This window comes from Ochotona princeps, chromosome 1 (genome assembly GCF_030435755.1).
Source record: "Ochotona princeps isolate mOchPri1 chromosome 1, mOchPri1.hap1, whole genome shotgun sequence".
Lineage (NCBI taxonomy): Eukaryota > Metazoa > Chordata > Mammalia > Lagomorpha > Ochotonidae > Ochotona > Ochotona princeps.
In genome coordinates this window covers 97,606,199-97,630,812 of record NC_080832.1, presented here as the reverse complement: position 1 = coordinate 97,630,812, position 24,614 = coordinate 97,606,199, and the positions used below count along the sequence as shown (strand labels likewise).

The 24,614-nt window shown below is 44.7% G+C and overlaps 1 protein-coding gene across 3 annotated transcripts in view; it reads left to right on the top strand.

The window, feature by feature from the left end:
- Positions 1–10,463: 10,463 nt before the first annotated feature.
- The window catches only part of PAQR8 (progestin and adipoQ receptor family member 8), a 46,873-nt gene continuing 32,722 nt past the window's right edge, over positions 10,464–24,614 (top strand). For 2 of the 3 annotated variants that reach the window (XR_009245204.1, XM_058662226.1), the window contains exons 1-2: positions 10,467–10,569; positions 22,638–22,684. Coding sequence is in view for 1 of the 3 variants with exons in the window: in XM_058662226.1 (XP_058518209.1) it covers positions 22,680–22,684 (5 nt within the window). In the remaining 2 variants the exon portion in view is untranslated. Of the gene's footprint in view, positions 10,570–22,637; positions 22,685–24,614 lie in introns of all 3 variants that reach the window. The other variant, XM_058662227.1, reaches the window with a different exon arrangement.

The following is a 24,614-nucleotide window of genomic DNA, read 5'->3' as shown; positions in this document are numbered from 1 at the left end:
CATTCATCCTTGCAGGTTTTGTGTAAAACTCTTCAACCAGGAAATGTTTACATCAGAGAATGGAGATGAAATGCAAGGCCTGGCAACCTCAAATCTGTCCACACTTACTAAACACCCAGAAGCAATTTCTGCATCTTCTCTCTTCATCTATATGTGTTGATGTGTTTATTGAATTATCAATTGTTTACTACTTAAAAATGAAAAATGCAGTGGGAAGTGCAGGAAACTCCAGATGAAAACCAAATTATCTGAGTGGCTGTTTGGGCTGGCAGTGTAGATATCTCTTGGGGCACCTACATTCCATGTCAGAGTACCTGCATTTGAGTTCCAGCTCCACTCCTAATGTCAACTTCCACCTAATGTGCACCCTGAGAGGCAAGAGGTGAGAACTCTAGTATTTGGGCCCCTGGAACCCACACAGGAAACCCAGGTTGAGTTCCCCAACTGTGGCTTCAGCCTGCCCCACCCCTAGCTACTGTGGGCATTTTAGGAAGGAACCAGCACATGGGAGATCTGCCTCATCCTCTTTTTGTTCTCTTTCAAGTGAACAAAATAGATGAATACATTTTTAAATTAAAAAATGCGTTAGCAAGCATCTATCTTTATTAAATGAAATGAAAGGCAATAAATACAGAAAACAATTCTTCTTCTTTAAAGATTATCTTATTTGAAAGACCAAGTGACATCCCACACAGAAAGAGTTGAGAGAGAGAGATTCCATCTACCCATTTACTCCCTAAATAGTTGCAACAGCCAGAGCTGGTCTAACCAGAAGCCTGGAGCCAGGAATTCCATCCAGAACCCCCACGCAGGTGGCAGAAGTGTGATCTACAGCTTTCTCAGGCAGATTAGCAAGGAGCTGGATCAGAAGCAGAGCAGCTGACACTCCAGCCATCACTCTGATACCAAATGCCAGTGTCAGCAGCAGCAGCTTAACGTGCTATACCACAATGCAGGCCTCTAATTAACTGTTTAATTATAGTTCTTTAGCATCCTATATTTGAAATTAGTGAAGTTAGTTTCAGAGTCTGCATACTGCTGCCAAAGGAGTCTAAGCAGAAAAACTAAGTATGTGTGGCTACATGCTGACAGAATGTCAAGGAATGGGTAGCTTTTATTTAGCATTAAGAAATACAGATAGTCAGGCTTTCCCAAATCATTCCCATATAATCAACTGGAACAGGATACCTTTTTCTCAGTCAGGGAAGTGCTGGAACAAAGATCCTAAAAACAATCACTTAACTAAAGTTCTTGCCTTTTTGCTGATGTTTATCCAGACCTCATTATGCAGCAAGTAGAATGCTAAATGTGTAATGTGTATCATTTCATTTCATTTTAGCAGCACCCAGATGAAGTGGGCAGCTATTGTTCACACATTATATATGTGGATCCTGAAGCCCAATAAAATAGATCTGTTCACCAAAGGCTCAAAGTGGTGGCCCTGGGTCTCAGACTTTTAGGGCCACACTTTCAACCACTGTGTGAAGACCCTTTTCAGTCCTTTTCTTCTGCCCTAATAGTGAATACATTAAAGGCCCTCAGTCCTTGTATAGGATGTGAAAACACAGCAGTAATACCTGCAGCTTTGAAACGATTTTACTTGTTAAGTGAGTATTCACAGGTGAATGTTGTGGATCTTTTCAAATCTGTATATGTAAGGAAAAAATCTATGGGAAAAAAAAATCTATGGGAAAAAATCTTGAAAAAATCTGTGGGAAAATCAAAAGATAAGTATTTGGGCCAAAAAAATTGTGAAATTCTTGCATTTTGTCATAGCTTGCATTTCCATGAATTTTTTTCAAAAATCTATCTTCAGGATTTATTTGAAAGGCAATTACAAAAAGCAAGACCAAAAGCAAGGATGAGAATGAGTGTCTTCCATTTCCTAGCTCACTCTCCAAATAGCTATAATGGCCGGGGCTAGGCTAAACAGAAGCCAAGAGTCTGAAACTTCATCTGAGTTTCTCAGAGGAGTGGCAGGAACCACTTGGGACAATTTCTTTTGTTTTCACTGGAACATTGGCAAGGAGTTGGTTCTGAAGCAGAGCAGTTGGGACTCCCTCACATAGGATCCTGGCACTGCAAGGTGAAGCTTAATATACTGTGCAACTGCTGGCTCCTACATGAGCATTTTTTGGAATATTTGTTTATTTATTTGTTAAAGATTTATTTATTTTTATTGGAAAGGCAGATCTACAGAGATAAGGAGCCATAGACAGAAAGATCTTCCATCTACTGCTTCACTCCCCAAGTGGCCACAGTGGCTAGATTTGATACTCACTTAACTGATCTGAAGCCAGGAGCTTTTTCCAGGTCTCCTATGTGGATGCAGGGTCCCAAGGCTTTGGACCATCTGACACTGCTTCTTAGGTCATAAGCAGAGAGCTGGATAGGAAGTGAATCAGCCAGGACAGAAACCGGTGCCCATATGGGATACTAGCACTTAAAGAGGAAGGATTAGCAAATTGAGCCATTGTGCTGTGCTCGTTTATTTATTTGAAGAAGTGTGACAAAGAGGGAGAGACAGAAAAAAAGAGATCATTTGTCAGCTCATTCATTCCCCCAAAGTATGTCATAACCAGTACTGTGCCAGGGTGAAACCAAGACTCAGGAACTCCATTCAAGGTCTCCCACATAGGTAGCAGCTATCCAAGTGCTTGGTTAGTATCTGCTGTGTCCCAGGTGCATTTGCCAGGAATCTCAATCAGAAGGGAAGCAGTCAGAACTCAAACTGGAACTCCTATATGGGATGCAGGCATTCCCAGCACTCACTTAACTTGCTGTGCCACAATGCTCACCCCTCCGAGAGGTATTTCAAAAACTGGAGTATATTCCAGGCAAATGATGTTAACTATGCCATGTTTGCCTTTCTCCATGTTACTGTAAGGCTAACAGTCCTTACTCTTTCACCACTTCACATAAATATATTGAGTTTAGTAAGATGATGTCATCATATGCACTATGAGCTTCTTGGAAAAGCAATGCTATGTAAACACAAAGTAGAAGTTTTATAAAAACAGTGTCAGTGTGGTATGTATACAACATAAAATAGGCCAAGCTATTTCATTAGAGATTGGGGCAAAATAGCTCCTTAACTTTGTATCCTACACTTCACTCATTTTATATACCATCCTTAAGTGTGGCTTTCCAGGACACTTAATAAAAAGAGATGATTCCTGAAAGAATGTTGATTGAATCAAAAGTTCAGCATTCTCCTTTATTAACAAAGCACTGCATGTTCAAGTTCTTTCATGCTTCCAGCTTTTAGGAAAATAGGCAGGTATTTGGCCTAGTAGTTAAGACATCAGGTAGGGTGTCCATGTCCCATGCTGATGTGTCTGGGCTCAAGTTCCAACCGATCCTCCCAAATTTAGCTTCCTACTGGTGCATATTCTGGGAGGCAGCCAGTGATGGTTAAGTAATTGGGACCCTGCTATCTGAATGGAGGCTTGACTTGAAGTCTCCACTCCCACCTTCAGCCTGGCCCTGGCTTACCCTAGCTATTGTGGGCATTTGGACATTGGGCCAAAAAGATGGGAGCTTTGTGTGTTTCTTTGCCTCTCAAAAAAAATTTTTTTAAATATTGCCAGATTCATGTATTATATAGATGGAAGTTGACTATGCATTGTTTAGAAAAATATTTTTTATTGGAAAGGCAGATTTACAGCAAGGAGAGATAAAGAGAGAAAGGTCTTCCATCTGCATGTTCACTTCCCAAATGATCTCAACAGCCAGGGCTCAGCCAATCTTAACCCAGCAGTCAGGAGCTCCCTCTGGGTCCCCTATAAGGGTATGGGCCCCAAGGCTTTGTGCATCCTCTACTGGTTTTCCAGGCTATAAGCAGGGAGCTGGATCAGAAGTAGAGTGACCAGGATACAAACTGGTACTTGATATGTGATGCCAGTGCTTGCAGGCAGAAAATTAGCCAGTTGAGCCATTGCGCTACCCCCAAACTGGGGCATTTTTTATACTGAAGGAATTCATCAAGAACTCAAAAGGTTCTTTGGATGTTTTAAAAAATAAATTATTTATTGGGTCTGGCGCAGTGGCCTAGCAGTAAAATCCTTGCCTTTTACTCGCTGAGATCCCATATGGAAGCCAGTTCCAATCCCAGCAGCTTCACTTCCCATCCAGCTCCCTGTTTGTGGCCTGGGAAAGCAGTCGAGGATGGCCCAAAGCCTTGGGACCGTGCACCTGGAGGAAGTTCCTGGCTCCTGGCTTCAGATTGGCGCAGCACCAGCCGTTGCGGTCACTTGGGGAGTGAACCATTGGATGGAAGATCTTCCTCTCTGTCTCTCCTCCTCAGTGTATATCTGACTTTGCAATAAAAATAAATAAATCTGTAAAAGAATTATTTATTTGAAAGACAGGATCACAGAGAAAGAGAGAGAGATCTTCCATCCACTGGTTCATTCTTCAAATGATAATAGCCAGGGCGAAGCAAGGCTAAAGCCAGAAGCCAAGGACTTTTTCTGGGTCTGTCTTATGGGCACCAGGGAACAGTTGCAGGGATCTGGACTAAAAGAACAGAGCAGGGGCCAGCGTTTGCAAAGTAGATAAAACCACCACCTGTGAAGTCATTTTCCTAAAAGCTGGAAGCATCCCATTCCAACCCAACTCCCTGCTAATGCATCTGGGAGAGCAGTGGAGAATGGTCCAAAAGCTTGAGGCCCCACAGCCACGTGAGAGACCGTGAGAGACCCAGAAGAAATTTCTGGTTCCTGTGCCCAGTCCTGGAAGACATGAAAGAATATCCTGGCTCCTGACTTTGCTCTGGCCCAATCCTGGCTGTTACGGTCATTTGGTAAGTGAACCAACAGACGGCAGATCTCTCTCTCTTTCTCACTTTGGAAGTCTTCCTTTCAAATAAACAATCTTTTTTTAATTTTTAAAAAAACATTTAAAAATTATTGAAAAAAATGGTCAATACCGTTCACACAGTTGAGAGGGATGCATGCCCATGTAGGCCCTTGATTTGGGTGGAGAGGATCAGGCATGGAAGAAGGCAGGTGGGACACATGCTTCAGTTTTTTTCTCCTGTGTCCATGGGCAGGTGGGGTGAAAGTCCTTTGATGATGCCCTAGAGACTCTGAGGCAGAGAAGAGTGTTCCAAGGATGTAACCTGAGCTGGATGGGAAGCAGGGCTGCCAGGATTAGAACCAGTGCCCATATAGAATCCCAGTGCATGCAAGGCAAGGACTTTAGTTATTAGGCTACCATGTTGGGCCACTGGAGTGGTTTGATAGTTCTGAGAAGTTGTTGGATTCATTGCAGCAGGATGGAAAAAATCCTTTCAAGGTCTACTGGTTTACAAAGTTCACCTTAGTACATCCACACATCCAGGAAAATGCTGCAAAACTTGTCCGGAATTATCCAACCTGTTCTACTTTCTATCCTCTGATGAGGCAGCTGATGTCCCCTACTGGTCTAGATGAGATGGCTGTGATGTCCCCTGTATACATCTGGATATGCAGTCCACTGCACAGGCATCAGCAACTGAGGAGGTTCAGTCCCAATAAGTGTATTAAAAGGTCAGACCACACATCTTGTGATCTTCCCTGTGGTTAGTGTCTGAGTCCAGTGGTCCTGTCAGAGAATTCCCCAAGAAATCTCACCTGTGGTGACCTCAGACTTGACTCTTAATGTTCATTGGTCAGTGCAGGCTCAAGTTCAGTTCATCACCTGCACCAGTCAATGCACATTCTGGTGGATGCAACTTGGTCAGTTCTGTCCCAGCTCCATATTGCACATGAACCCGCAGGTGCTATGGACCAGCTTAGCCAGCTCACTACAGACCTGGTCCTCACACATACCAGCAGATGCTGAGGTCTAGTTGGGTTGATCCCTAATAACCCCCACCAGGCCCACTACCCAACCGCAGTTTGCAAATGTGCCAGCCTCTTTTGTGATTTAGCCCAGCCCAGCCCACATCCCATCTGGTTTTCATGCACACTCTTAGCTCACCCAACTCACCCCCAGACCCAGTCCTCACATATGTTAACAGAAACTGTCACCTTCCCAACCTGACCTGCCCTAATCCCTGCTTCTCAGATTCACCAGCAGTAGGTACAGCCTAGCAGGAAAGTTCCCACCATTCCCCTGCCAGTTATGTTCTCAGCACTGAATCTTGTGCCTTGTCAGGGGGTACTGAGGGCTACCCTGACATGACTCGCACCCAGTCCTGGCACTTGCCAGTTGGTGCTATAGCTTAATTCAGCTGGCCTACAACCATTCTAGCTCATGTGTGTGCCACTAGAGGAAGCAGCGTAGCTCAACCTGGACCACTTCAAGACTGGCACACCCCCAGTCCCAGCTCTTACGCTCATCAGTGAAAGCAGCAGCTCAGCAAGGAATTCCCTGAAGTTCTCCTACCTGGCCTACTTCCAGCACCTTGTCTTGTGTGTATAAGCTGGTGCTGTGGCCCAGTCTGAGATTGCCCACCCCATCTTGGCATTCACCAACAGGTGCTACAGCTCAGCTTAACTTGACTTTACCTCAGTCCTAACTCATGCCAGTGAGTGTAGCAACCTAGCCCAGATGGTAGATGTCACAGTTCAAAACAGCCTAGCCTGCACCCTGTCTTGCTCTCAATCCTCTGCTGTCCCTAGCAGAGGAGTTCCTCAAGTTTCTCTGCCAGGCCTGCTCCAAGCAATGGATCTTGCATGTGCTGATGGGTGCTGCTGCCCAGAATGACATTGCCAGCCCCCAGTCTTGGCACTCACTGGTGGGTACTGCAGTCAAGCTCAACTGGCATACCCATTCTGACTCACTGGTGCGTGTTACAGAATAGGCCAGCCTGACCCACCCCCAGATCGGCTCTTATCTTATGTGACCCGGAGGAAGCTGCAGCCTAGCCTGGCCTGTCCCACACACATTCTGGCTCTTGTGAGTACCAGTGGATGCTGCAACCCAGTCCTGTCTGGCTTGCTCCCAGACCCAGCCCACATACATGTTGATGGGTGCTGCATCCTTGCAAGCCTGGTCATCCCACAGCCCTTACTCTTGCAATCACCAGTGGGAGCTGCAGCCCAGCAAGGGAGTCCCCTAGAGTTCCCCTATCAGGCCTGTTCCAAGCCTTTGATCTTACATGTGCTGGTGAGTGCCTCTTCCCATCCTGGCATGGCCCGCCTGTAGGCTCAGCTCTTACTGGCAGGTATTGCAGCCCAGCTTAGCTTGCCATGGCCCACACTCTGTCCTGTCTCTTGTGCATGCCAGAGGTTACTAAGGCCTGGTCTAGCCCAGCCCACACAAATGTTGGCAGTGCTGTAGACTTGCCTGGCCTAGCCCACCCCCAACCCAGCTCCTTTGTGCCCCCAGAGGGAGTTGTGGACTAATAGGACGTTCCCCGAATTCCCCCACCAGGCTTGCTCCCAGCCCTGGATCTCATGCATGCTAATGGAAGCAGTGGTCCTACTTAGCCTGATTTTCCCTCAGTCCAAGTCCTGGTATGTGCTTGTGGGTATGTGCTGGCATGTTCTGCAGCCTGGCCCCATCCAGCCTTCTCTCAGACCCAGTCCCAGCGAGTGTCAGGTATGTTTCTACCAGGTGAGTTTTGTGGTTTAGCCTGGCTCAGCCCTTCACTGCCCCAGCTCTCTTCATAAATTGCCGAGTGCTGCAGAGTGCTGCAATCCCACAGAGGTGAACCCACAATTCCCCTACAGAATCTACCCCCGAGATCTGCCTCTTTTGTGTTCTGGTGGGTACCTGATATGGCTACCCACTGACATTCATGGGCGGGTGCTGTGGCCTAACTCAGCTAGGCATATCCCCCAGCCCCAGCTTTTGCAAGTGCCAGCAGGTGGCAGGTGATGCTATTTAACTCAGCCCAGCTTTCCCACATGGATGGGTACCTTAGCCTGACCCAGACATGCCCTACAGTTTCCCTTCTTTAAACCACTCTGTCTCAGTCGCTTGCCTACTTGTGAGTGCAGTGGCCCAGTCTGTGTAAGATCCCAGAAATCATTCCTCCCCTGTCAAACATGCCCTCAGCCACTCCCACTCTAATACCTCCCCAGACCCCTTTCTCTGGGCAATCTGCGGCACCCCCACACTACTACTTAAGGTCTAGGGTAGTGTTTCACAGCCTGGAGTTTCCTGCTTTTCCTACTGTCTTTAAAAAAAAAAAAGAAAGAAAACGAAATGGAAATAGTAATAGACAACTATGCTAGCATACTGGTATAGTTCATACAAATTTGGCATTAACCAGGCTCAGAATGCCCACCAGCTATTGGCTGCTTTTCTCCCAGAATTGGAACACTTGCCTAGGTACCAGGCAACCCAGGCAGTTGCCTACAGCTGGCGCACACACAGACATACAGAATTGTAACACTTGCCTAAGTACCAGGCAACCCAGGCAGTTGCCTACAGCTCACACACACACACACACACACACACACACACACACACAGAAGAGAACAGCTGGACTCACTCGAACCAGCAGTCTGATACGGGATGAAATGGCACTGTGTTATACCCAGCCCCTCTAGGATGCTTTTTCCCAGGCATTGAAACATGACTTTAAAACTGAAGTAGGCTAGAAACTCATAGCAGAAAATGGGAGAAGCTAGCTTGAGGCCAGCATAGTTCTAAAAGGAAACCACCATTCTTATCTAGTTACTCCTGACAGCAGAGAGAACATGGTGCCACATGTAAACAGACCCAGCACAGATAACAATGCCTAACGCACGTTACAGTTCTTAGCACATTCACACCTGCCCTTTAGATAAAGAGGGAGAAGAAAGGAACCCATAACACTGAGAAAGGATTAAGGGCTTTATTAGTTGCCTCATAAGGCTATTCATATTTCCCGTGGAATAAGCCTTGGGGAAGAAAAATCTGCAAGAACCATCAGCACTGCCCAGGCTCAGCAGTTCCTGCGTGACACTCTGGTTGGACTGAGCCTGTGGGTGGAACTTCAGTTTGCTGATCTGTAGTTTTATTTCTAGAAGGACTCAGAGCAGGGCAAGAGGGGAGCTTACACCTGTTCTCAATCATCTCTGTTGTACAATTGTGATCTCTGGACTGAAAAATAAATGCCTGCTAACATTGAGGGTCTGCATCTGTAAGAATGCAGAATTCCCTGACATCTCTGCCATCAGCCTGCAATGATTTCCCACCAGTATCTGTGCGCTGGTGACACTGTGTGGGGAAAAGCAGAGGCCCTGAGAACAGCCCGTGGTGCTTTCTTGCTTCTAAGTCTGCCTGCCATGGGACCGCTCCAGTCTCCACACTTCACTTACACACTAGCAATCCTCCTAGATAACCTACTTTCTTGGCTTCATGATGTTCTGCTGAACATAAACAAAATAACGTATTCCAGAATGTTTTGAAAAGTGAAAACATTTGGCAAGTGTGAGATGGTTTAGACATGCTTGCTGAAACAGGGAGTACAGAGGAAACACTACTGGGAATTAATGAAGCAGAATTAGGCCTGATTAGGATGAAGCAGACGGACCTCTCACAGCAACGCTGGTACAGGCCTGATGACTTCTTCTCTTGTTTATCAATAGGCCCCTATTTCAAGCATATGTTTCCCATGGCAAAATACCTGGAGTATCACGGATAAAGAACAAGTTGGGTAACTGTTGCCAGCGCCTACCAGAGTGCTGTGGATTGGCCGTATAGGGCTATATAATGTAGCCTGTAGCAGTTAGGTGCAGGAACAAGGGCAGGGAATCGGAAGCACTTTACAGCTTGATTTTTTTCTTGGAGAACCTTCCAGGAAAGTTCATCTGACAACACTGTACTCAGATAGGACCAGACCACCATGGTTGCCAGACACCAGTCTGAGCACACTTTTAAATGATGTTTGTGGCTGAGCAGAAAAGGCCCTTCAGTACCTTGGATGTACTCTGCAAGCAGCAAGGACCCTCTCATGCCCCCTTTTGTACAAGCTGGACCCGTCCCCAACCCTTTCTGTTTCTTAGGGAGGCACAGTTTTTTAGGTAACTATACCGTCCCACTGTCTCCTAAAGTAAATAGGGTTTTCTCCTCTCTAGCTCCAGCTTGAGAGGGTTTGGGGCACGCCCCAATGCAGCCAACAGGCAAAAGCGTGTTTCTTCAATAAAGAGGAGTGTCTGCGGGACGCCCAACCACGACAGACACATAAGTCTGGCACAGGTGTACTTCAGGAATAGGAAAGTGTGTGTCCAAGGGTAGGTTACAACGTGATGGACTACATGGACATGATCCGGAGCGTTCACAGGACGGTGGGCAGACAAGTGTCTCATTCCCCTCCCCTCCAGAGAGACTGGGTAAATGAGCCCCTGGCGTGGAATTTTTCCCATAGCACTCGCTGGGTGTTTCGATGCAGCTGACGGTGCGTGTGGGGGAGCGGTGCGCGATTCGGGGCCCGCGCGTGGAAGGACTAGGCGTCAGCGGCGAGCGCGGCCTTGGTGCGCGCGGGTCTACGCATCCCGCCCCGCGGCCGGGAAGGGGCGGAGCCGGGCGTCCCCCGCCCCGGCGGTCCCCTCCTCCGACCGAGCTCGCTGCGGTCACAGCGGCGGGCGGGAGGCGCGCAGCCGGCAGCCGGAGCTGGGAGTGCGCACCCGGGCTCGGCCGCCTCCGTGGGTGAGTCCCAGTCGCGGGAGGACGGGATGGGGCGGGCTTGGCATCTGGGGCTCGATGTTGAGGTGCCCCCGAGGTTCAAGGTAGGGAGGAGGGCATGGTGAGGACGCGACTGCTGGGGAGCCCCGGAACCGATCCTGCTCGGGGAGGGTGCAGAATTGCAGTGTGGAGGAAACCTAGCCCGAGGACGGGGCGGAGGGGGCGCGTTGGGGAAAGTGAGGGTCAGGGCCCCGATGTTAAAGGGTAGTCTCCATAACAGAATCCGAGACTGGACGGCGGGTCAGGACTGTGATGTTGGGAAGCCCTGTGGCTCTGAAGGAGTGTGTGTGTGTGTGTGTGTGTGTGTGTCCGGCCGCGATGTTGGGGAGCTCCTGCGACTGAGTCTGGAGAGACAGGATAGGCATCAAGACCGCAATGTTGGGGCCCCCGGAGCTCAGACAGCGGAAGGATCGGTCCGGAGGTGGCTCCCTGCCGGCATTCTTGGGGCGCCCTCCGCAGGACAGCGAAGGGAAACCGGGAGGAAGCCCCTGGCGGGAGGGGGAGCCCGAGGGAGGGGAACCCCGGGAAGAGCCGGGAGAGGCTGGCGACTTTTCCCTAGAGATGGCAGGAGCTCCTCCGATAGGGTGGGCTCTGAGAGCAGAGGTTGGGGCGCTCTGAATGCCGCGGCAGGGATCAGAGGTGGCAGGTGGGCTGGGACACTGCCTCAACCATGGGAACGCTGCCCCTTAGGTGTAATGGGCTAGCCTCCATTCGGGAGCAAACCTGGGCAATCACCCTTCAACCCTCAGAGATCCCAGGGAGTGTTCGGAACCAGCCGTAGGAGTACACCTTGCTGATCTGGTGTTGGGCACCTGGAGGGCAGCTGTGGCCACTGAGCTAACCCACGATCCCGGTGGGCTCTTTATCTTGCCCTAAAAGTCGCGTCATTTTTCTGAACTAAATTAAAAGTGATTCTAACCAGGGACCCAAGATGAGTAAAGCTAGGCTAAAAAGAATAGTTGTGGGGCGAGAAAGTGTGTGTGTGTGTGTGTGTGTGTGTGGTTTTTAATTGTATCATTTAATTAAAAAAAACACACTTATTTGAGAGGTAAAGAGTCCTAAATTCCGTGGTTCACTCCTGAAATGTCTTGGAGCTAGAACTCAACCAGGTCTCCCATGAGGGTGGCAGGGACCCAACTGACCCAGGCATTGCATGTTGCCTAGTAGGGTGCGTACTCCTAGGAAGTCAGGATGAGGAGCAGAGCTAGAACTGGAATTCAGGAACCTGTGTGGGATGGGGCATCCCCTGAGGCACCCCCTAGGTCATTCTTCGATCTATAGTACTGTTTACTGCTGCTGTAAGCTGTGAGAGGCAGAATGAAAACAGAAAGAAAACACAGATCAAAAACGACGATAGGTACATGGCACCCCACAGTCGAATATTACACAGTTCAAGGTTATTTGTATCAATCAACGCTCCCGTTGCTGAAGTTAATGGCAAGCTCCCTGCATGGAAGGTAGTAGACTGACCTTGATTCCCTTTTAAGATCATGCCCCAACTGCTGCACACTTGACCAATGCAACCAGGAGAGAGTCAGATTGAACAGGGCTTCAGTGGGTGGGTTTCCAAGCAAGTATTTAAACAACAAAACAATGAGTGGAGCAGTCTGAGTGTTTTTGGTTTGCATTTATTTCTGTTGTTTGTCCCTGGTATGTGACTCCTGTATTAATTGTCGCGCATATATATATATATATATTAAGGTTAATTTAAAATTAAATCTTAAGATACACTTATTTCCATTTGAAAGAAAGATTTTACAGAGAAGGAGAGAGAGAGCTTTCAATTCGCCGATTCACTCCCCAAATGACCACAAGGGCCAGAGCTGAGCTGATCTAAGGCTGGAAGCCAGCAGCCTCCCCTGCGTCTCCCACTTGGATACTAGGACGTAAGGACGTGGAGCATCCCCCCACTGCTTTCCCAGGCCATAAGCAGAGAACTGGATCAGATGTGGATCAGCCATGTCACAAACCGGCGCTCAAAGGGATGCCAGCACCACAGGGCAGAGGACTTGCCCTCTGTGCTGGCTCCATATTTATATTAACTTATCACTGCATTGTAAATTGTGCATAGCAATGAATTTAATTTGGAAAACTCAGGGCATGAAAATCGTACTAAATGGATTTCTCCATTTGCACATCTTGGGAGAGTGGGGGGAGAATGCCTTCTTACCCTTACCTTCTGGAGCGTGCATACAGGCCCATCATCTAACACTGAGATTTGAACTTCCTTTCAGGAAGTTCAACTTGCTTTTTCTTTTTTTCCCTTTCATGGGAAGGAAATATCTTCAATTGTGCAAGCTAATGGCACAGTGGTTGTTTTTTTTTTTTAATTTTATAAGTATCATTTCAGGACAACCTTTTCTCATTAAGGGTGTATACACTTTATGGAGTGGGCAGGGGCCAGCACTAAAATCTGCAGCAGCCTATTCATTCACTTGGACATAAAGCTAGCTGATGCTGCCAATGCTTTATCCAAATATTGAAATAAATATGCCAGTATTTATACACTCAAGTGAGTGTCTTACATCTTTAGAAGCACCGCCTTGGCAGGCTGTGTGGTAGTTCTGGTGGCGCAGTCGGACGCTGAGTAGCTGGAGTGGCGCAACAGACTGGCCAGCTCCCTCGGTGATAGCAGACCAGTGACAGCAGACCCTCCTCAGCTACAGAGAGCTATGCATGAGCCAACCTGACTAAAGTACAGCACTGACAACACCTTGAAAATGCAGCAGCTCTACAGGGACATCCAGGAGAGGAATGGTAATATGTGTTCAGGACTGGGACTTAACTGATCTGGAGTGTGACTATCCTTTTCATGTTAGTGCTGTGAGTTGTGTGTAAGACAGTTGATCCCCTCACTTCGTTGTTAATACCTTATGGCATCCTAGGCTGAAGAAATCAAGTCTTTTTTTTTTCCTTTCCTGATCAGCTTTGACAAGTCATGTCTGTCACTGTGGACTTTTCTGGAAAGCAAAACAAACACAAGACTGGTATTCACACCAAGAAAGCAAAGCAGAAAACTCCTACATCCTAAATGTAGGTAATGTAGGTAATATCTGGTGCATTACTATATGATAAGATTTATATAGAGGGAAGGAGAAGAGAGTTCTTTTTGGAAATTCGTGTGAACTTTGGGATTCCTGGGCACATAGTTTGAAAAATTAATGGACTATATCCCTTTTGAAGGGATGTATTTCTGTTTTATTTCGTGATACATACAGTAGAAAGCATCAGACAGACATGGCTTTAGTCTTGATCTCTCTGTGGTGTTAGGCAAATGGTTTCCCCTCTTGCAACTTACAATGAAGATACTAGTCGACTCCAGGGAGGGGCTGTGATAAAAATTAAAAAGGCTTGTAGCTGTAGAACATCAAGTTCAGTGCTCCACACACGATGAGTACTCAATAGTGGTTAGCTGTTTCTGTTAGTAATTGATAATTTATATTACAGTTGGTTTGAGGTCAGGCACAATTCACAATTTTTCAGGTAATGATATTCCCTACAGCTGGCTTTGCTGAATTTCTGAACAAGAGCTTGTTTTACGCTCGTGGCCTTTTTTTTTTTTTTTTTTTTTGAAGGGTTTTTAAATGGTAATCTTAAAAACAACCATGGTTACTTATTTTTAATTCAAACTTTTTGAAAACTGAGTATGCTTGTTATGACTGTGTATTAGGTATAATAGTTAGGTTTTGTACTGAAAATCTGAAGAAAAAAAGAGTTGAAAGCCTTTCTTCTAAGTTTTCTCCTTGATGCAATGAAAATATTATTCTAGCAAAATGCTACAGTTCTCTTGGCACACATTGAAAGGGGTGATTCTGGGAAACATTCCTTTCAGTTCAAATGTGAGTTTTGCTCCAATTTGTTTTTTAAACAATAGGAAAGAATAGCCCCATGCTACGTTGTTACCTCTTTTGTAAATGTAGACATTAAATTTTTTTTTTTTTTGCATTTGGGAGATGAGAAGATAGTTTTAAGTCTAATGGTTAGGGATTGTGTGATTAGATAGGATCTCATGAAATGTGTGCCAATTCATGAGCATTCTCTGTATATTGGATGAGCTAGTGCTGGGGACACAAAGGGTGCCAAGATACAGGCTGCACCCTCTGGAAGTTCACTGGAAGTTCATTATTTGCTGTCCTGATTGTGCATTAGCAAAAGTTTCTTCCCCTAAGGGCTCACAGGGCTAAGGATTAATAAGGATTTCCCTGCATGCCTTTTCCCCTCAATTTCTTGGAGAAGGTTAAATAGGTAGATCTGTTAATCATGTTCCTATTTTTGAAGTTGATGAACTTCAGCAGTAGGTTCTGATGTACACTCCCTTGCTATGGAAAGAGGTAATAGCTGTAAAATTACTTAATTGAGTTGTAAAGTGATTTATAACTGGAGGAGAGGATGATATTAATGTTGTGTCACACTTTCAGGTTGAGTTAAGTTATTCCTTCCCTCTTCTGAGTGGAAGTTTGTATGCTTATAAAGTCCTGGGAAATAGTAATTTGTGTAGTGGCTTAGTTAATGAGCAGGGGAAATTGATTTTGCCTCTCTTCCCCATAGGGGACTTTTGACAATGTCTGGAACATTTTTGATTGCTCTTTCTTGGGATTGTGAAGGGCGCCCAGTGTTGTGGTACACTGCACATTCATCTACTGTTTGCCACACCAGCCTCCCATTTTGGAGTTCCTAGTTCAGTGTCTGCTATATTCTATTCTTTTTAAAGATTTATTTATTTTTATTAGAAAGGTGGTTATACAGAGAGGAGGAGAGACAGAGGAAGATCTTCTGTCCAATGGTTCACTCCCCAAGTGAGCACAATGGCTGGAGCTGCGCCAACCCGAAGCCAGGAGCCAGGAGCTCTTTCGGGTTTCCCATGCGGGTGCAGGGTCCCAAGTCTTTGGGCCATCCTTGATTGCTTTCCCAGGCCACAAGCAAGGAGCTGGATGGGAAGTGGAGCTGCCAGGATTAGAACTGGCACCCATATGGGATCCTGGCACATTCAGTGTGAGGACTTTAGCTGCTATGTCACGCTGCCGGGCCCCTGCTACTCTATTTCTGATCAAACTTCATGCCAATACACTTGGGAAAGCAGCAGATAATAGCTCAAGTATTTAGAGCCTGGCCACCCTTGTGGGAGACCTGAATAGTGTTTCTAACTCCTGACTTTGGCCTGCCAGTCTGGGCTGTTGTAGACTTTGGGGAGTAAACCAGAGAATGGAAGTCTCTCTCTCTCTCTCTCTCTCTTCATGTCTCCTTCTCCCTTTCTGTCTCCATCTCTTTCCTTGTCACTCTGCTTTTCAAATAATAAAATAAATCTTTTAAAATTGTGATTTTTATAACTGCAAAAGGGAGTAACATTACTGGGATCCAGTAGATGGAGGCCAGAGATGCCACTAAGTGATGTAACAGAAAAGCCCCTCAACACAGAAGTTGTCTGATCTGAACACGTCAGAAATATTGACAAAACTGGTCTTGATGCATACTGTTGGATGAAACTAAACTTAAACTAGCATTCTGACACCACCAGCTATTAACTGTACCAACCAAAGTGATTTAGTTAACCCCAGTATCTATAAAATATACTTATGGAGAGAAATTTTGAAATTAAAATAGAATGGATATGAAGTGCTTACCACACAGTAACTACCCAGTAAATGCTATCTCAGGGTTAAGGCTGGTAAGTAGATCTTGGTCAAAAACCAGGGACTGTGCCTCAGACATGGCTTTATAGTTTTTGATCCATTCTGTACAGAAAGAATTCAGATTTTCTTTTTAAAGGTCAAGATTTTTATTTTTATGAGGGTTTTTTGTTTGATTATTTGTTTGTTTTTAGTTTTAATTTATCTGAGGGATAGGCAGACAGCTCCCAACCATTACTGGTCCATTCCTCAGATGTCCAGAGTCTTAGAATTTGGTACAGGTCTCCTACTCCTACAACGGTAGCAGGGACCAACAACGTGAACCATACTCTGCTGCCTTCTAGGGTATGCAGTAGTGGGAAGCTGGAGTTAGGACATGAATCCAGGTACTTCAAAATGGGACTCAGGCATCCCACCTGGCACTCTAGCCACTAGGCCGAACACCTATCAAGAATCTAGGTTTCCTAATGCTACCCATGTAGCCATGCTAGGGCAGGAGCATAGGCTTACAGCCTCTAGCATGTATACTTTTCCCCACACCTTGGCCCTGGTTCTGCCAGACAGCTGAGTGTGGTCAACAAATCATTCCAAGCAAGCAAACAGCACAGGATCCAGATCTCCCTGCGGAGTGGAGAGGTGAGCTGAGGATAACAGAGCTCCCTGTTCCCTCTAGGCTACACTTGGAAGCAGGAGATCACCAGGCAGAGGGCCACAGAGGTTATGTCTCAGGCTTCAGGAAGCACCATCATAATCTTCTGCAAATGTTTTCTCTGTTGTGCGAACAGGCAAGGAGGTCTGGGAGTTTTTCCGCTTGTCCTCAGCCTCTCCTGCCCGTAGAATCCTTGTAAGAGTACCTTCATATTTAGCAAAATGCTCCAAAGCCAGTTTTTGTTGTACCCGGGATTATCTTGCAATCTGGAAGGGAAAGCCCACACTCCACTTCCATCTTCATTCCTTTCTGTGTTTTCCTCCCTCTAGAGTCATAAGAACATCCACAGCAGGATGGAAGTTTAAGTGAAGCCTGAGTCTGCTTTTGGCAACATAAAGATTGTTATCAAACTCACTTACATTTAGCAATGTAAAAGTCATCGTGATGATGTCAGGAAACATAATGACATTGCCTCATTTAGCTCCTAGAATAATCCTGTAATGTGCATACTATTATTCATTCTCTTCCACACAAAAGGAGACTTAAGGTACAGAGAGGATGTGACTAGCCCAAAGAGCCAGAGCTCTGCTCAACTAAACTCTTTCCTTGTGCTCTTTGTTGCCTTCATGCTAGCTTTAGACTCCTGTCAGTAGGGACAGTTTAAGCAGAAGAGGAATGGGTCTAGTTACCTGTGGCTTTCACTCAACTCTCCTTGTTTGTGTGACTGAAATCCTCTGTCCCCAAGTAATTGAGAGAGAGAAGTCCTTGTTTGTTCAGACCTATTTGTGAAAACTTCTCTGGGCCATTTGTCCATACTGGATGCGGTGAGTTGCTGAAATTTGTGGGTGACTTGGAAAGTCTTGCCTGAAGAAAAACCTGCACACTAACATTTTTTTTACATTTTATTATTATTACTATCATTTTATAATACAACTCCATATTCCCTGATCCCCTCCCCAATTCCCTCCCCCCCACCAAGTTCCTCTATATCATTACTAACATATAGTTCTTCATATTCAGTCATATGTCCATCATTGTGGGCATGGACAATGGCAGAGAGTCCAGCATCCTATTGTTAAGATAAAGTAAACTGTTTCATTGTAAGTTCATCTTTGTCTGGAAGCAGAAATGCATACCACACTGCATCCTCACATCTGGATGTTAGTCTCCATTTCACAGCTACTAAAAATCCTCTTAAATGAAAAGTCATGATACAAAATCAACAATAGAAAGAAAAATAGAAATTTACAATGCCATGAAGTTAAATGACACATTACTAGATATGACAGTTTCCATGACACAGCTACTATACATCCCCTTAAATGAAGAGCCACAAAACAAAATCAACATCCGGGAGAAAAAAGAAATTAACGACACCAAGAAGTTAAATAACATGCTATTAAATGACTAACGTGTAGCTGAGGAAATAAAATCAAGAACCTTCTTGAAGAAAATGATGCCACTGCATGATCTACGAGTCATTGAATGATTTAATCAGAAGAAACTGTTTTGAAGAGATGAAGCTAACAGAAAACAGCAAAACCCATGTGATATAGTTTCCACTGATCTTTGTTGAAGTGTGTCGCCTCCAGACAATAAACAGATGGGTCTTGTTTTTAATCCAGTCTACTAATGTATGACGTTTGATTGAGGTTAAGCCATTTACATTCAGAGTTTAATATACATGGATGTTACTTTGGTCCTGTCATTTTAGGAATGGTTGTTCATTGGTTTAGTCTTCTGTTGTCATTTTACTGGGATGTTCTTCCCATTTGCCTTTGGTTTTGGTAGGTGCTATCCCTCTTCTCTGCCAAGAGAACATCTTTAAGTATCATTTGTAGGGCAGGTTTGGAAGAGGCAAATTCTTTTAACTTTTCTTTACTGTGGAAGAATTTTATTTCATTTTCAAAGACAAAAGAAAGCTTTGCTGGATATGTTATCCTAGGCTGACAATTTTTTTCTTTTAGAATCTGGAATATGTCACTCCATTCTCTTCTTGCCTGTAGAGTTTCCTATGAGAGATCTCCTGTGAGCTTAATTGGCATTCCTTTATATGTCAATTGACTTTTTTGACGTGCACATTTAAGGATCTTTTCCTTATGTTCAATTGAAGAGAGCTTGATTATCATATGTCGTGGTGAAGATCGCTTTTGATCAAGCCTGTTGGGAGTTCTGTGCCCCTCCTGGATCTTGTTTCTCAATTCTTTCTCCAGATTAGGGAAATTTTCCTTTATTATTTCATTAAATACATTTGCAAACTCAGCTTCTCTTTCTGCACCTTCTGGAACTTCCATAACTCTTATATTTGGCCTCTTAATAGTGTCTTTCAATTCTTGTTGACTTTTTTTTTGGCCTGATCCAGCTCTACTTCCAGCTTTTTGTTTGCTTCCCCCTGGTGACAGGAAATATCTTCCAGTTCTGAGATTCTTTCTTCTGCTTGCTTCATTCTATTTTGGAGACTCTCCACTGTACTTTTAATTTGCTCTACTGTGTTCTTAATTTCTGATCTACCAGCCTTGATTTGCTTTGTTGCTTCCTTAAATTCTTTGCATGAGCTTCTCATTTTTTATCAGAATCTTTAAAATGATTCTTGTGGATTCTATGTGCCCCATTTTCTCGATGTCTTCCTCAGTTAATTCTGGGGTTGGCATAGGGTTTTGCCCCTTTGCAGGGGAGTTTTCGATAATATTCATTGTGCCTTTGTCTCTTCTTTTGCTCTTGGTACTTCTGGTTAGCAGAGTCTTCTCCTTGGGGTAGGTTTCTAAGCTGTGTCACCCACAGATCTACAATGCGATTTTACTTATTGCAGTTGGTACACACCTTTTTGCTTTTAGCCACTTGTGCCACAACCTCCAGCAAGTTCCAGGTCTGGGTTCTTATGTCAGATTTGCACCGTGGTCTCCACAGCCCCAGCTCTTGGCTCACCACTCTCCACCTCCTGTGATACCGTGCTGAGGCTGCACTGTTGTCTCTGCAACCTTTCTCCCACTTCCAGTTGGAGCAGGTTCCAGGATTAGAGACACCAGGTGTCCTATATAATTAGGTTGTTGGTGGTGCTGATCTGTTCAGAACCTGTTGGACGTTAGGTCTGGGTGCCACACAGACCTATTTTGGCCGGTATGATGCCACAGTCGGTATTATTCTCCTGCGGGACCAGTGCAATCCACGGACCTCAGCGAGTTCTCGCCAGCTCAGCACATGCGCAGTTCACTGTTGTCCCTCACAGTCCCAAAGCTATTGCCACAGTGAACAAAATGGCGCCTGATATACCATCACTACAGTTCTTGATCTGCTGGCCTTCAGATCCGAGGGCTACCCAGACCTGCTCCGGGTGGAACCCGTAGAATGCCACGTCGTTGCAGTTCACCGAGTCAGAAATGAGCTCACTCCCAGCTCAGCGCATGCTCCGTCCTTTCCCTTGCCCTTTTCCCCCTTACACAAAATGCTGCCCAATTCAGCTCTAGGGGGCTGACTGGACTGTGAAATCCGCCCTGTTCTCACACTGCTTGTCTGGGATCTGCTGCTTTGTCTCTGCTCCTGGTCAAATCAAATGGACCAACAGGCAGGACAGATCTTTGTCTGGGTTCACTTCCCAAGCTCCCAGTGAAAGTCCCTTCCCACCTGGTTGCTGGTGGAGTTTCGGCTGCTAGTGGAGTTCAGATCATTGTGCTGGAGTATCAGTCACTGCAACACCACACTGCTGTGCCCGCTGCTTTCCTGTGTCTGTCAGTCTCCAGGTACCCCTCTGCTGTTGTTCTGTCCTTTCCTGTTTCCTGAAATATGTCCTCTCTGCTTCATCCTGATTAAATGTTTTTCCGTCCGTTTAAATGTGTCCTTACCCTATTCCGCTATCTTGATTCTCTCGCACATTAACATTTATGGAATGAGATCTTGATGGGCTTACCAGCATTTTAGGAACTGAAGGATACCTTCATTCATTCATTCATTCATTAGCCCTATGAAGGACTTACAAGGCAATTGGAACTATGCTAGTTACTTAGGATAAAATGATGAGCAAAAAATGCTATCCCTGCCTTTATGGCAGTTACAGCATAGAGGTAAGTTTTAGACATAACACTTTCATCAATGATTGAAGAACATAACTTTGGCTTCTTAAAAAAGATTTATTATATTTTTATTTGGAAGACAGACTTACAGAGAGAAGGAGAGAAAGAGAGAGATCTTCCACCAACTGCTCACTCTGCAAATGAGCACAATAATCGGGGCTGAGCCACTCCGAACTCAGGAGCCAGGAGCTTCCTTCTTGTCTCTCACATGGGTGCAAGGACCCAAGCACATGAGCCTCCTTCTCTGATTTGCCAGGCCATAAGCAGGGAGCTGGATTGGAAGAGAGGCATCTAGGACTCCAACTGGCACCCATGGGATGCTAACACTGCAGAAAGTCTTAGGCTACTATGCCATGGATCTGCCCTATAATTTTAGCTTTTTCATGCTCACGCACAGTGCTAAAATCAGGCTCTGACCGTGTGTAAATAAGAGACTTCTTATTTACATGTGACTTCTCTACTTCTCAGAATCTTAGAATGGAGGAATTAGACTTAATGCTGTCCCACACATCATTCAAAACTGACACCTTCCCCTTGGTGAGAAATTGTTCTCTACATTAAGTCAACCTAATTGGATGACAAGGATGATTAACCCATAGGTGTAAGGAAGGTCTTTCTTGGCAGGTCTGGAAGAGCTGTACAAACTTCCACACCAACTAGGTGGCAATCAGCTATCTCTGTTTTTATATGTGAGAAGGATTTAATACCATAGCAGAGCAGTATTTGTTGAGTGAGTAATTAAAATGTTGATGAATGTTATCTTATAATTGAAGTAACAGGTAACATCAAAATATGTTATTTTTATTGAAAAGGCAAATTTACATAGAGGAGAGACAGAGAGAAGGAGCTTCCATCTGCTGGTTCACTCCCTGAATGGCAGCAAAGTTTAAATGACTGCCCATGATGCTGACATCCCATATGGAGACCAGTTCAAGTCCCAGCTGCTCCAGTTCTTGATCCAGCTTCCTGCTAATGCCCTGGGAAAGTAGAAGAAGATGGCCCAAAGCCTTGTGGGAGACCTAGAAGAAGTGCCCAGTTCCCAGGCTTTGGATTGCCCCACTTCTGGCCATAGCAGCCAATTGGGGAGTGAAACAGAAGGTGGAAGATCTCTGTCTTTCTCTCTTCGTGTCGCTTGTAGTGCTGACTTCCCAGGTAAATAAATTATTTTTTAAGAAAAGAAAATTGTTCATTTTTACCCATTATTCATGAGACAGACTGACATATACACAGGGAAGGAGGGAAAACTTCCATCTGCTTGTCGGGTCCACAAAAGCCCACAGCAGCCAGGCCTGGAGCAGGGCAAAGCCAGGAGCCTAGAATTCCATAGATGGCAGGCTCTCAAGCACTTAAACTATAATCTGCTGCCTCCCAGACACATTTGCAAGAAGGTGGAAAGCAAGTAAGTACCTGGGACTCAAACTGGCACTCTGATATGGGATTCATGTATCTCAAGTAGCTGCTTAACCAACTGCATTTATTGCCTATCCTACCACCTGCTTTCTTGAGTCCAAGAGAATATCCAAAGATTTCAGTTATGTCTGCAGTCAAGAAATTGAAGAACTACATTTATACAAACTTATGAAAATGGAAATAAATTATATGTTTTACTAAATATTACCCCTAGGTCACGATTTTCTGAGAAATAGAACATTTCTGTTAGTGAAAACTATCTCACTATTTCCTTTTCAGATTCATTGTAAAGAGGATTGATAAAGCTGTATAAGAAAGTAGATGAGGTAAAGTGGTGGAATGTAAGGCTCTTGAATTACAAAATTTATATTTGTCACGATGCAGTCATTGTATAAATATCTTTATAGGTTTTCCACTGCTGTGCTTAAGATAAAGGTGTTAATAGTATTCCCTTGAGTTGCTAGAAAGTGGAATTCGTGAGGTAGATATTTTGTGCAGGGGTTAAAGTTGCTACATTGGATGCGCACATCCCATATTAGAGTGCCTAGTTTAAGTCCTGGTTCCTCTGCTTCTGATCCAGCTTCTTGTTAGTGCATATTCTGGGGAACAAATGGTGGCTTAAGCATTTAGGTCCCTACCACCCATGTGAGAAATCCATATTCAGATTCAGGTTCTTGGTTTTGGTTTTGGTCTTGGCTAGCCTTGGTCATTTTTGCTGTTTTAGTAGATGGAAGATCTTTCTGTCTCTCTATTTTCAAAGAAAATGAAATACAAATAAATTTTTTTTTAATTTTAAAAAGAAAATGGAATTAGTTCCACACATGGCCTAACATGAATTGGCTGCAGTACTAAAATGTCTTTTGGACACATTCAAGAATGTCATTGAAACTGGTAGCCTGTCAGGAAGACACAGACAGATTTCATCAAATCTCATTTGGAAGTGGTTCAGGTTAATTCCTGAAGTGCATGATTCTTTTCTCTCTCTCTCTCTCTCTCTCTCTCTCTCTCTCTCTCTCTCTCTCTCTCTTTTAAAGATGCGTTTTATTTATTTGAAAGGGAGAGAGAACTTTCACCCAGTGGATCACCACACAAATGGCTACAACAGCCAGGGCTGGGCTAGGCTCAAAGCTGGAGCCAGGAGCTTCTCCCAGGTCTTCCATGTGAGTTCGGGGGTCTAAGCACTTGGACCATCTTCTGCTTTCTTTCCCAGGCGTGTTAGCAGGAAGCTGGATTTCTTTCCCAGATGCATTAGCAGGACTCAAACTGGTGACCATGTGTGATGCTACCATCGCAGGCAGCAGCTTTACTAACATGCCACAGTATCAGCTTCTCATATTCTTCTTTAAAGCATTGTGAATGACAGCTTGTTTATAACTTCTATTTTGGGAAAGATTGCCACCTTCTGAGATGCTAATGTTAACTTACAGATTCCTAACAATTTTTTGTCTCATCTGGGATGTTAATATTTTAGATCTTTGCAATTATAGAGTCAGTCTAACATTGAGGAGCACTTTGGAGAGAAGATAGAAAAAGGTTGTTGATGTTTTGGGATATAAATGGAGTCAGGCAAGGGCGACAGAATTTGGGTTCAGATAGAAAAACTGTCAGCTCATCTGCAGGAATTTTTTGGGCAAGTATTTGACCTAGCAGTTAAGATACCCATGTCCTACTTTGTTCAATACTTGGTGCTAGCTTCTGATTCCAGCTTTTGGTAATATAGATGCTGAGAGCAGCAGAGACGGCTCAAGTAATTGGCTCTCCACCACCATTATAAGAAATCTAGGTTGAGTTCTCAGATCCTGCCTCAATGTCTGCTCAGTCCTGGCCATTGCAGACATTTGGGGAAAAAAAATCCATGATTGGAACTATCTCTATTATAAATAAATGGTAAATTAAAACAAAAAAACACAGTTACAAAATGTTTGCGGAAGTGTGGGTTACATAGAAGAGCACAAATTGATAATAGTAATATAGTTATCCATACATCAACTACAGGATATTAAGTGTAGCTGCATCAACATCTTGTCATACGAGATAGAAAATGTTAAACTGGTTATAATTATCTGCCCACTCTGTCTCATGGCCTAGAGAACCACTGGGTCTGAATATTAAGCAAACTCCAAAGAGATAATAATATATCTGTGTATACTTAAAGGCATAGCCACATAAACTAGCTATCATATGTTGAGCAGTTGCTGTGTTTTAGGTATTGTGTTATGTATTTTACTTGCAATATTTTTAATTGTTGCAACACCC